General features: G+C 33.9%; 1 protein-coding gene across 1 annotated transcript; it reads left to right on the top strand.

Annotated features, from left to right (window-relative positions):
- Window positions 1-5,085: 5,085 nt before the first annotated feature.
- On the top strand, window positions 5,086-7,112 carry LOC132184796 (acyl-lipid (9-3)-desaturase-like). Its single transcript, XM_059598557.2, has one exon. The coding sequence runs from the start codon at window positions 5,271-5,273 to the stop codon at window positions 6,612-6,614; it is 1,344 nt and encodes a 447-aa protein (XP_059454540.1). The 5' UTR covers window positions 5,086-5,270; the 3' UTR covers window positions 6,615-7,112.
- Window positions 7,113-13,166: the final 6,054 nt, after the last annotated feature.

Here is a 13,166-nt window from a genome sequence, read left to right as displayed (position 1 = left end):
AACCGGTGGGGACAATGGCGAGGCAGTTGGTCTCTTAAGAGACGGTTGGAAACCCTATGGGTTTTAGAGCTTCTCTCTTTAAGCAAGAGGGAGAAGTCGATTGAGAAAGAAAATTTTCTTTCCATTTGGTCACAAGGAAAATGGAAAAGGGTAAATAAAGCAAAATCTCGGACTTCCATACCAATATTTTTCGTCTATCAAATTGATGATGTTGAAGTAATTGGAGAAGTTTCATAGTCAATTTGTCTATTATCGTTGCTTATCATTGACGACTTGTGATCCTTTGAGTTTTTTTTTTTTTTTTGCTAGATTTTGTCTCGGTTGGCTTATTAGATATGTTAATTACTTATTATGAATTTGTTTTATGTCTACATTTTTGTTTTATGTTTGTTAACGACAAAAATGTACTTTTATACTAAAAAGGTTCAAAATATAAATATTAAGGACCTGTTTGGGATTGCTTTTGAGGGAAAAAATGCTTTTAACACTCATAAAGTTCGTTTGAAGAAAAATATATTCGTTTGATAAAAATATTAAAAGCGCTTTTAAAGGTCTAAAAAGCCTAAAAATTGTCGAAACGCACTTTTGGCAAAAATTAAAAATGAAGCTTTTACCCAAAATCTCTTTTTGACTTAAAAACTCTATTTATCAAACGCAATCTCAAACAGGCTCTAAGACAAATTGAATACCTCAAGTTGATATGGAATATATAGACAGATTGGATACCTCAATCTAAGCGATTTTACCTATTCTTTACCTTAAAGGAGGTGGGTATGGTTGAGTGCAAGCCACCAAATTAAAGTTGAGTTTGAAGTCCAACAAAATTTGCTTTTTCCCTCCCAAAAGTAGAATGTCACCTCCTTTTGTGTAGGTTCTATCATGAAAAGCAATTTATTTTTCTTTTTCAAAACACTAGGTGGTCTCTTGCATGAATGATTTGTGGTCCTTATGTTGGAAGATTTGAAATGGTTGACTTAATTAATTAGGGTTAAGAATAGGTAAATCACTTAATTAATCCCAAGTTCTGTTAAATTGAAATAATAAGATTTGATATCATATTGTCCTATATGTTATGTGTCATGAATTAAACCATTAAATTATGAAATTCATTAGCTCTTATAATTTCATTAAAGGAGCTTTGGTCCATTTTTCACTCATTATGAGCATGTTTGAGATTACGTTAGGAAGCATAAAAAATACGTTTAGTACTTAAAAAGTTGTGCCAGATAAAAATGAGCTTGTTTGGTAAAAATTTACAATAGTACTTTTTTTGACTTTTTTACTCTAATATGTCAATATCAATAGTCTACATTTCTAAACCCAACACTTCACACTAATTCCCATACTAAGCCTACACTAAAATGTGAGGTGTTACACTAACTTGTTCAATTGTCTATGTATCCAAGAATTTTGTTTTTCCACACTAAAAAACACTAGTCTCACTTCTTTCTTGCAAAAAAAATTCAAAAATTACCTTACTTTTTTATCTAATGAATAAATTTGGATAAAGTCCACTTAACCCCGTAAAACTACCACTTCAATGACAATCTATCCCTCAAACAATCAATTATGACAATTTACCCCTAAACTACCAAAACAATGATAATGTACTCCCAATTTTAATAAAATGATGAAATTACCCTTACTAAAATAAAAACAAAATTCTAAAATTTAATTTTTTTTTTTCAAATTTCAAGGATATTTTTGTCTTATTAAAAATTATATAAGGGTACTTTCATTATTTTGCTAACATTGGGAAGGTACATTGTCATTGTTTTGGTAGTTTAAGAGGTAAATTATTGTAATTGATAGTTTGAGGGGGGGTATATTACTATTGAGGTGGTAGTTTGAGGGAGTTAAATGGACTTTACCCAATAAATTTTTATTAATATTTAAAAAAACAAAAAACAAAACAAAAAAGACAAAATGCTGTTTCCAATCACAGAAAGCATTTCAGACCTTATCCAAGAATGTGACATCCTCTTTTCATTTTTTTTTTTTTTTTGTTTTTTTCCCATTCAAATGAAACTTCCTCTTTCATTTTGATCCCCACAACATGTGCTGGCCGTACGAGAGAGAGAGAGAGAGACAGAGACAGGAATAATAAACTGCAGATAACCAAAAAGAAAAAAGAAACTTGCATAATAAGAAACATTGATGATGGTGATCGCTGATAAAGGGCAAAAGGAAGCTGGATATTTTGGGTGCTGACAGTCTTGTTATAGCATATCCAATCGGCATATTCTAATCTTTTATAAACTGTGTTTGGTTATTTAAAAAATACACCAAAAAAAAAAAAAATTAACAGCTACAAAATAATGTATATCACTAAAGTCTAAAGAGAATGAAGATTACAGTTTTGAATTGTGTGTAATGGAAGGAAATATAAAACAGCTGTTTTGGTTTTTGTCTTACCATATCTAACATTCCAATGTTCCTTTATGTGGCTGGCAACTACCATTCAATAACCCAAATACTCTCTCTTATCTCTCTTGATGTATTAAACATTACATTCACTAGTTTATTTATATTAAATAATTCAATGTTCGTGTTGGATCGTGGAGGATACAAAAAGGATGTGACGGGCACTAGAATGGGATGGAAGACATTTCCAGTTGTATCCGTGAAACTGTAATGTTAGAGCATTATGTTTTATTTTCTTAGAGCTTTGGCAAAAGTTAAAAAAAATAAAATTAATTAATTAATTAATTAATTAAGACTCCAAGTACACTAAATGATATGTATAACAGTATATATTGAAAAGTACACATGTAGTGAAATTGTTCGAAAAATTATATTTATCCTTCTCAAACTAACGTCTAATTTGCAATGTCTTACAAATGTGGAATTGATTCTTCCAATTATCTACCCTTTTTACTTAACCAATTCGTTAGAATTTTTGATTAAATCCAATGAAAAATGGGCTGCTGATATAAAATAAAATGACAATAATAATATCCCAAGATCCAATAAAAATTAAAAACAAAAAACAACAAAGTAGTTTCATGGCTTTATGGCCAAAGAATCCCACAACCTGACCATGGGTCAACAAACTCTTAGCAAGAGACTAGGCTATGGTCTCCACAGTTAGGACCCATGTCCAAGTTGTTGGTCTCCTGCCAAACACCCGTTGTTAGGGAAGCTTTTCTTGCTTTTCTTTTTTTTTTTTTTTTTTTTTTTTTTTTTTTCATTTTTTTTTTATAAATATAATGGTATAATTGTATTTTTCACACATATGATATATAGGAATGATTTAACAGAAAATCCTAACGAATGATTTGGAGGTTAATTACAACTATTTGAAGTTTGGAAAGATAATGTAAATTAGGTGGTAATTGACAGATAAAATACAGTGTCCCAAAATTATATATTGAATTTTCTCTCTCTTCTAATTTATAATCTCTAAGCTCTAACGACTATCGTATGATCTTTGTAAGAGATGCTACTTTTCATCTCTCAACCATCTTCATTCATATATATATTATTTTCAAATTCACCATTAAATTTGTAGGACTACCATGTCTCTTTTTGTAGTGCATGAGAAAAGTGAGGTATACTCTACGGCCTGCGCTCTAGACCACCCGTCATAAAATTTTAGGTTTGTTTTTCCGTTGCGTTTAAATAAGTTTTCAACAAAATTATTTATACGGTTAATACGCAATATAAGATTATGTCCATATGTATTTATATGATGTAGCATATACCTATTAATAGAGTAATACTCTACTCAAAAAAAAAAAAAAAAAAAGAGTAATACTTATACTATATATTACACATACATTCATTTTATTATGCTAATGTGACGATGCCTATTAGTCCTTAAATTTTTTTTAACAAGAAAAATACATAGAATATAAAATATTATACATTTTTGTTTTTTTAATTTGAAATTAAATCTCCCATAAACTCCTTTTGTCAATCATTCCCAATTCCAATGGGTGAAGTAAAAGAGCACGCCGGCTTGCTAAGCACGCCGGCTTACTAAGCACGCCAGACAAATTTTTTTTTTCCTTTTAATATTTTAATAAAAAAAAAAAAAATTCGCATGGCGTGCGTCACGACCCAATTCCACTTATCTATTAATCCGCATGCCAAAGATGCAATTTACCTGCCTGTGCACGCTTGCCAGACAAGCCAAGTAAATCAAAGGCAACAACTAATATTACCTAAATACCCTCCAAAATTAAATTAAAAAAAAGGATTAAATACCTTTTTATTCCCTGTGATTTAAAAACTTAATTTTTTGCCTCATTGATTTCATTTTGTATCATAGATGGTACCTTGATAATCACTAAAAACGGAGATGGTACCTCTGTATAACTTCCATCCAAAATTTGACAAAATCTACGTCAGAATCTCTAAAAAATTGACACGCGTTCATATACCTAATTAAAAATAAAAATTTTAAAATTAAAATGATTGAAAACCTTACAAATTAATTTTTTTTTTTTTTTAAATGAAAAAGGGTGGCCGGCTACCCTCATTTTGCCTTTGGTGGTTTCAACCATCCTAGATCGGCCAATATGGGGTGGACGAACCACCCTTAAGGGCCATGGCGGTGGTTCGGCCACCCTCAAACTGGCCGGTCTGGGGTGGCTAAAAACCACCTCAAACTAAATAAGGGTGGCTGAGCCACCCCCAACAGCCTTGGGCGTAGTTTCGGCCACCCCCATTTTGCAACTTGGGGGTGGTTCGAGCCACTCCTTACCATTTTTTTTAAATTTAATTTTTAAGGTTTTTAATCATTTTAGTTTTAAAATTTTTTATTTTTAATTAGATCAGATGTACTATTTTTATTTTTAATCATTATCAAGGTATCATTTATGATACAAAATGAACTGATGGAGTAAAAAATAAAATTGTTAAACTAGGATGGGCAAAAAAGTATTTAATCATGAAAAAAAAAAAAATGAGAGAGAAAGTAAATGGGGGTAAAAGCGAGTTTTCACAAAAGCCAATTTTATTTTTTTTTAATATTTTTAAATGTTTAAACTATTCTGCGGCTCATCTTGAATCTTGCTGGCTCGAACCTCGAAATCCCTCCCCACCCTTCTTTATATATCACCTTCTGGTGTTCCCCAATAACCAGAAATAGAACTCTGAAAAGGGAAAATTCAGTCGCAGAGAGAGAAAACCACTTTCTCTTCTCGCATGGTGTAATCATTCATCGGAAAGTCTCTTCCTTTAGCAAACCATACGGGAAGAGAAGAGAGATTAGAGAGAGAGAGGGTTCTCAGATCTCTCTCTGAATCTCTTCAACTTCAGCTCCAATGGCAGAGTCAAAGAGATACATTTCACAGGAAGACCTGTCGAAGCACAACAGACGTGGGGATCTATGGATCTCTATCCAGGGCAAGATTTACGATGTGTCGGATTGGGCTAAAGACCACCCAGGTGGCGAGCTTCCGTTGCTCAGTTTCTCTGGCCGAGATGTCACAGACGTGTTCATTGCGTACCATCCCGGTACTGCGTGGCAGTACCTTGACAAATTCTTTACTGGGTATTATCTCCAAGATTACTCTGTCTCAGAGGCATCCAAGGATTATAGGAAACTTGTCTCAGAGTTCTCCAAGATGGGCCTGTTTGAAAAGAAGGGACATACGGCGTTCTTTACGCTTTTCTCCGTGGTAATGCTATTTGCTTTTAGTCTTTACGGTATTCTGTGCTCTGATAGCACGTTGGTGCATCTGGGTTGTGGGGGTTTGATGGGGTGTATGTGGATTCAGAGTGGGTGGCTTGGACATGACTCTGGGCATTACCAAATAATGTCCTCCCCTCGATTCAATCGCTTCGCTCAGATCCTTACTGGGAATTGCCTTGCAGGGATAAGTATTGCCTGGTGGAAGAAGAACCACAATGCCCATCACATTTGCTGCAACAGTCTTGATTTCGATCCGGACCTGCAGCACATTCCTTTCTTTGTGGTATCTTCCAAACTCTTCAATTCGATTACGTCTTACTTTTATGAGAGGAAGTTGAAGTTTGATTCTGCTGCTAGGTTCTTGGTTAGTTACCAGCATTGGACATTTTATCCTGTCATGTGTCTTGCTAGGATTAACTTGTTTGCGCAATCCATCATACTGTTGTCATCTAAGAGAAGGGTGTCCAATAGGGGGCAGGAGATCTTGGGAGTTCTTCTTTATTGGATTTGGTACCCTTTTCTTGTTTCTTTCTTACCCAATTGGGGTGAGAGAATAATGTTTGTTCTTGCAAGTTTTGCTGTCACGGGAATTCAACATGTTCAGTTCTGTTTGAACCATTTCTCCTCCAGTGTTTATGTTGGCCCGCCTACTGGAACTGATTGGTGTGAGAAGCAGACGATGGGCACGCTGGATATATCGTGCCCCTCTTGGATGGATTGGTTTCATGGTGGGTTGCAGTTTCAAATTGAGCACCATTTGTTTCCCCGTTTACCTCGTCGCAATCTCAGGAAAGTCGCTCCATTTGTTAAGGAACTATGCAAGAAGCATAATTTGCCTTACAACTGTGTCTCATTCTGGATGGCCAATGTGTTGACAATCGGAACACTCCGGACTGCAGCTCTACAGGCTCGTAATTTTGCCAATCCAGTCCCGAAGAATTTAGTCTGGGAAGCTATCAACACTCATGGATGAGATGGGCATCTTTTGAAGCATTCTAGGAGTTTGATGTTGAAGTATATAAAAGCCTATTTGACATTTGATGATGTTAAGTGGGTTTGATAACTTCATTTCGATTGACATCTGAGGTTGGTCATCCTTGGTTTCAATGGAAAAATAATAGTCATCTCTATGATTGCTTGGATTGGAGGCTTCAATTGTTCGTTATTCGATCTGCATGTTGGAATAGTTTCACAAACAAATCCTACTGATTATTTGTAGGCTGCTAAAATTCCTAATCCTCTTGTTTGTTCTAAACTCCACACATAGGATTAGTGGGATGCAAAGTATTTATGTTTCCATTAAGTGTTTTGCATTTGATAGCCTTTTAGAGTCTCTCTATATTTAAGGGTTATGCTTGGAATTACAATGTAGTTGAGACCATTGGTGTGTAACCTTTGATGGTGTTGGTTTTCATTCAATGCCAAAGCTATTTTGAACTTCAATGTCAATATGGCTCTTTCTTTGTTGTTTTTCAGAACTGCATATCTTGGTATTATATTTCTAATTCCCGCTTCATAATAAGATCAGTTTGGTTTCATAATACTGGTTTGAACGCAGAAACATTTGGCCAGTTATGAGCAGAAGCTATTCTGGTTCTTCTTCTGAAAACTACTGGAATCCTGTTGAGTTGGCTGGCTGAAGAAACTCATTCAACTCTTTGTGATTTTAGGTATAAGGGAGTGGTGGAGCCAAGAATTCATCTTTGAAATAATAAAATATGACAAATTTATTTTTCTTTATATTAGTTTTAAGACTTTTTTTTCACTGTACAGCTCATTGCTGGAACATATTCTATTCATATTTTAATCAAGCAATTTCCATCCACACTGCTACGCAATCAGCTCTCTTTGAGCAAATTACAATTTCTAGAGGGTACACGTTGACAATTTACAGAGACTAAATCGACATTGCCCACATCAGTTTTCTACAAAATTTTCACCAAAAGAAATTTACTTTGTCCCTAAACCTCCGTTTGACTGCTGAGAAAAATGCAGAAGAGGAAAAGAAACAAAGTTTCAAGAAAAAGGGTATATGCAAAGAATGTTACTCCTACATGTAAGTATATGATCTCAGGTGGCTTTCTCATTGTCATGTTAAACTGAAAATGCATATTAACTGCTTGCATGATCTATTATTCATGGGACTTGATTTGGGCGGACAATTTACTCCATTTCTGCTGCTGCAAACAAGGCGTTCCTGGATCTTCCAAGAAGCCAAACTGGTATTCCCACAGACAAAAGTTGCATGGGCTTCCACTTGGGGGCTTTGGTTTTGGTCCGTCTAATTTGATGTTTTGACAAATAGTTCAATAAGTTTTAAAAAGTGATTAATCACTCATTGGAGTAATTTTTTTTTTTTATTATTTTTTTAAGTCCATTTACATGTCTTGAGCACCAACCAAAGTGTGACACATGTCACTTACAAAAATAAAATAAAAAATAAAATAAAATAAAATAAATCAGTTTGGCCATTTTTCAAGATCGATCCAAGGGCACTAGCTCTACTGACCTCAACATCTCCATCAGAGTGATCACATACCACAATCTTTCCCTTCACTGAACTGCTGTCTTGGCACCCACCACTGCAAACTATGCTGAAGAACAAGAATTTTGAAGTTCTATGTGCTCGTTAATATTTTCTTTTAAAGTAAAAATGATTTAGCTGGTTGTCCCCAAGTGGTAATTCAATCACCTGAGGACCATATCTGATAAAGCAGAAGTCACTAGTTCAAATTCCCCACCCCATGTATGAACATATTAAAAAAAAAAAAAAATGATTTGGCTGGTTGAACTTACAAGTCACTGTAGTCCTTGTCTATAGTCACTTCTTTTGCATCTATGAGAGGAAATGTTGTTTAGTTCAATGAGAAACATTCACTGCATCTCCCTGTTTATGGAAGACTGAAAATCCAGAACAAGTAATTGAATATAGTTACACATACATGATACACATGGTTACAAGGGTGGCCCGATGACTTCCTGCATTTTATTTTTATATCTGCTTTTATATTTCGTTTTTAATATTTTTTTAGTAATTTGTTTTAATTGCGGGGCATCCTCCCCTGGCTAGCCGATTTTCAAGGGTTAGTTTCACCTAAAGTTTGTATCGTTTAGTATCAAAGCCAAGTATCACGTCACAGGTTCAAGTCACAAATGAGGCGTTCTCTGAAATGGAGTGGATAGACTACAAAAATTTCTATGGATATTTAAAGTGAGACACATCCTATCAAATAAAATAATGAGACAACTTGGACATGTGGAACTAATGGGCTTGAGCTAAGGCACAAGTGCTTTTTGGTAAAGATAAGAGTAGACTTTAGGCCAACTGCTCGATTTATATGTAAGTTTAACCAATGCAACTTTTATATCTTAAGCGAAAATTATCCAGATTGAAAGTTTCACTTCACTATCTCTAAATAAAGGATTCTGCATGCAGAATTCTCATTTTTATTTTATTTTTTAATTAGTTTTAAAAGTTTATTGTTACACAGGGGCTACTTGATGCCTAGCCTGGAGCATTGATTTTGTGTTAGACATTGCACTCGAACTTCAAGAGCAAATGATATAAGGGCAAGGCTTTTAAGGGTGCATTTCATGCTGCAACTCAAGCAGCTAAATAGCTAATGAGAAGCAGTTCAAACACTACTTGTCTGTGATAAAAGATATGGATACTAATACATATATATGATTACATCGAGAAAGTAGACTCAAAGATGTGGTCAAGAAATGCCTTCAATGCGATTATGCGAGTAGTTGAGTGATATTCTATTAAACAATAATACCGAGACTTTCAATTTGTGGGTCATTGAAGTAATATATAAGCGTATTCTCACTTGTATGGAGATGATAAGACGATAACTAATGAATAGGTTCAACTAAAAAAGGGTTGCAGCAGCAATTTCAACTAATGTTATTTGCTCGAAGATTGTGAAAAAAACTAGATAGAAACAAGTTAATTAGAGGCTAAGAACTACATTTCCCAATAGAGTAATAATTTGACATTTGAGTTTGATTATAGTCATGAGCCTAGAAGGGTTGTAAATTTGACAACCAAAAACTATGGGTGTGGTAGGTGACAACTAAATGGAATTTCATGCCCTCAAGTCATGCATGTTGTGCTATATATGCAAATATGAAAGTTTCAAAAAGTTACTTTAGCCAGTGGTACCTGATGGAGACATTTAAGAGTCATATGCCCTTCCTATTAGTCCAATGCCTAGACCTAAGGATTGGCCTATTGGCCGTGATGTGGATCCTATGATGCCACATTTACCCAAAAAACAACGTAGTAGGCCAAAAAAGGTGAGGAAAAAAAGGAGTTGATGAAAATGAGTAAAGTGTTAAGAATTATCGAAAGAAGTATGATGTAAGTTGTGGAAACTGTGGTCAACAAAGCCACAATGTTAAGAGTTGCACCCAACCAAACAATCCAAATAAGAAGTAGTGGTCCAAAAAGGTTAAGAAACCATAACCAATCACTAAAGTGGATTTGAGTTTTTCATCAATATATTGATATTGTTTACTCTTAAGATTTCTAATTTTTGCAAATCTATATAATTTATGGTATACTTATGTTTGCTAACATGGTGGTAGGGAGGAGCCTCACAGCCAATGCAACTCACTGACACAACTGACATCCTCTAGACATCAACACTACCTAGAAGTCCAAATGACATACTAGGAAGTCCACCAGGCAACAATCAAGGGTGAGTTCTTCATTTTGGATGTAGCGGTAGTAATTGTCATCTTATTGTAGTCAAATGTTTTTGTTTACTTGATTATGATTTTGGTGCAGGTTAGAAAATCACAGCCAGTGAAGCAAATCCTAATAGATTCACAGCCAAAGCAAGCAAGGGTCACACAGTAAGAATATAAATTCTGACAATTATGTAATTTATGACGACACATTTAGTCGTATATGTAACTTTGGTGGTATATAACCTTTAGGGCTTTATTATGTATTTTGTGACAATTACTTTGGCTATATATGTAACTTTGGTAGTATATTACCTTTATGGTGTTGTTATCTATTTTGTGAAAAATTACTTTGGTGGTATATGACCCATAATGTTATATTGAAGTAATGACTACAATGTTTTGTGTGGGTGTATGTTTTGGGTCAATATGGTTATATATGACAATATTCATGTGTTGAACAGAAGGTAATTGAACTTATTTGTTTTGAGAAGTTGGATGTAATTGATGTACACCAACTTTTGTTATAACAACATGTTGTAAATCGTTGTTGATATTGAATGGATTATATCTACTCTTCTTTGAGCAAATGATTTGCTTGTTAAACAATTAGCAGTGTTGAGACATGTTGTACTGAAGTTGGTTATTCCTACTCTTCTTTGGGTTGTAGCCATTTTGGTACCTAATTTGCATACCAATTGTGTATGCCACTATGGTGTAGAAATTGACAAATTACATGATTCAATTACATACGTATATATACATAATTCAAATACGTAAGTAAAAGTACAACATTACATAAGAGTCATTTAGTCGGTGCAATACTACCAACCAACAACATTAGCAACCGACAACAACAAACCAAACATAAAAAAAATTATTTCTTGCCCTATAAATGTCCTTCTCCTTCTCTAAGTAATTAATTATTTTCGTATGTCAATCATATTCCTTCTCGAGAAGCTTCATTTCCTTTGGAATCCCGTACACGGCCTTCTTCCTTTACGCCTTCATGTTCTTCAAGTTCTTATTGCAATTTCGAGAGAAACGAAAAAAATAGATGAGGTTAGGGTTCATGCGATTTGGGGATAAATGGGGAACTCGGGATGCAAGACGAAGATGAAGGAAACTAATTTAGTGAAGTGGAACTAAAACTGGCCGACTGAGCTAAACACCGTTGCATCTGGGACAAGTGTCGTGTTTTTAAAAGGACTTAGTGGCGGTAACGTGGAACTCCGTTAGTTTCATGGACGAAAGATAAACAAAGTTATTATCCTATAACAAATGTACCCAAAAAAAAATTAAAAAAAAAAAAAAAAAAAAAAAGACTCGTTAAAACTCAAGTACCGAAAAAGCATTATGACATTAGTCCAGTAATATAAGAACATGATAAGAGATGAGTATATAGTATTACTCGTATATATAAATATATTTTTAATTTGAGAGGACTTTAAGAGGATGTCTTCCTTGTATCATTATTCTAAAACCTGTGATGATTTGGCCCAATGGCTCCAGGTGAGATTTTATCCGTACGAGTTGAAGGATTTCAATCACATGCCAATTGCCATAATGTCAATGGAATAGGATCTCATTTGTCAAATTGTCATTAATTTGAAATTCCTTCCCTGAGCTTTAATTACACGTGTCGAGTTATCACCCGTTTTTGGATAAATTCAAATATACCAAAATTACTGAAAACTTTTGTCAGTAATATTTTATTTTAAAACATATATTTGAGTGCTTCGAAAAAGGATAAGAGAAGGGTAAAACAATACAAAATAGTATTTCTTAAAAAAAAAAAAAAAAAGATAAATTTGACTTTTTCAAAAACTCGATTTACCCAACCTTAACAATATTCCACGTGTTGAAATTCCTAGCAGTCAAGCCTCCGTAACTTCCTCTCTGGTGGATCGATCATCTACATTTACCAAAGCAAGTAGATGCATAATTAGTTTGAAATTTGATTAAATCATCCTCTTTCTTTCCCTCATAATAATTTCAAATCCAATGCTAAATTATCCTAACATTTTATATAACCAACAATTAGACAGAGAGACCCCACAAAAAAAAAAAAGAAAAAAAATCAATTGATAGGATTTTTTAGAAAAAAAAAAAATCAAATTGCCTTTATTTTTTGTTTTTAAAGATGATTTAAGATGAAGGCCTCTTTTATGCTCTTTACCATTATTAATGAAATCAGATTAATTTTTTCAAAAAAAAAGAAAAAAAAAGATAAGGCCTGATATTTTTTTTTACCCATCATTTAAAATTTAAAAAAATTTGACAAAACAAGTTTTTAACTTTTATTTAAAATTAATATATATAATAAAATAGATTAGAGCTGCGGTATGACCGTCCTAAGTGGCTCTCGGTGATCGCACAATCACCTTGATTTGGTCTGTAACCATCATACCAGACTTAGAGGTGGTCATGTCGTCATTCCAATTGTCTCATGTTTATACCTCATTTTCTCTCTTCTCGATTAATCTTCAATATTTTTAAGTCTTTTTTGGGCTTTTTTATGTTTATATCCCGGAGACTTTTTCAAACCAAAAACACATATTCAAAACAAAAAAGAAAAAGAAGAAAAAATCTTAAAAACCAAGAAAAAGAGAATTTGAATTCATATGGAAATTCAAAAATAGAAAACGACACAAATTAAACACGTAGGTGCCACGTCCCTGATTTATCTCAAGCACGTAAAAAGTAAAAGTAAAACCGTTGGTGAGCGCCTACAATCTCTCGCCCGAAAGGTGTTTGCTGAAATTACCGAGATGGAACCCCATAAACTTTGCGCGTAAAACAGGCCGATATTCTCTTAAATGAGTAGAAA

The sequence above is a fragment of the Corylus avellana genome, chromosome 7 (assembly GCF_965113065.1).
Source record: "Corylus avellana chromosome 7, dhCorAvel1.hap1.2, whole genome shotgun sequence".
NCBI lineage: Eukaryota > Viridiplantae > Streptophyta > Magnoliopsida > Fagales > Betulaceae > Corylus > Corylus avellana.
This window is presented reverse-complemented; position numbering and strand designations above follow the sequence as displayed.

Excerpts from the sequence above, each read along its gene's own strand:
- LOC132184796 (XM_059598557.2), top strand. The coding sequence starts at position 5,271 with ATGGCAGAGTCAAAGAGATACATTTCACAGGAAGACCTGTCGAAGCAC.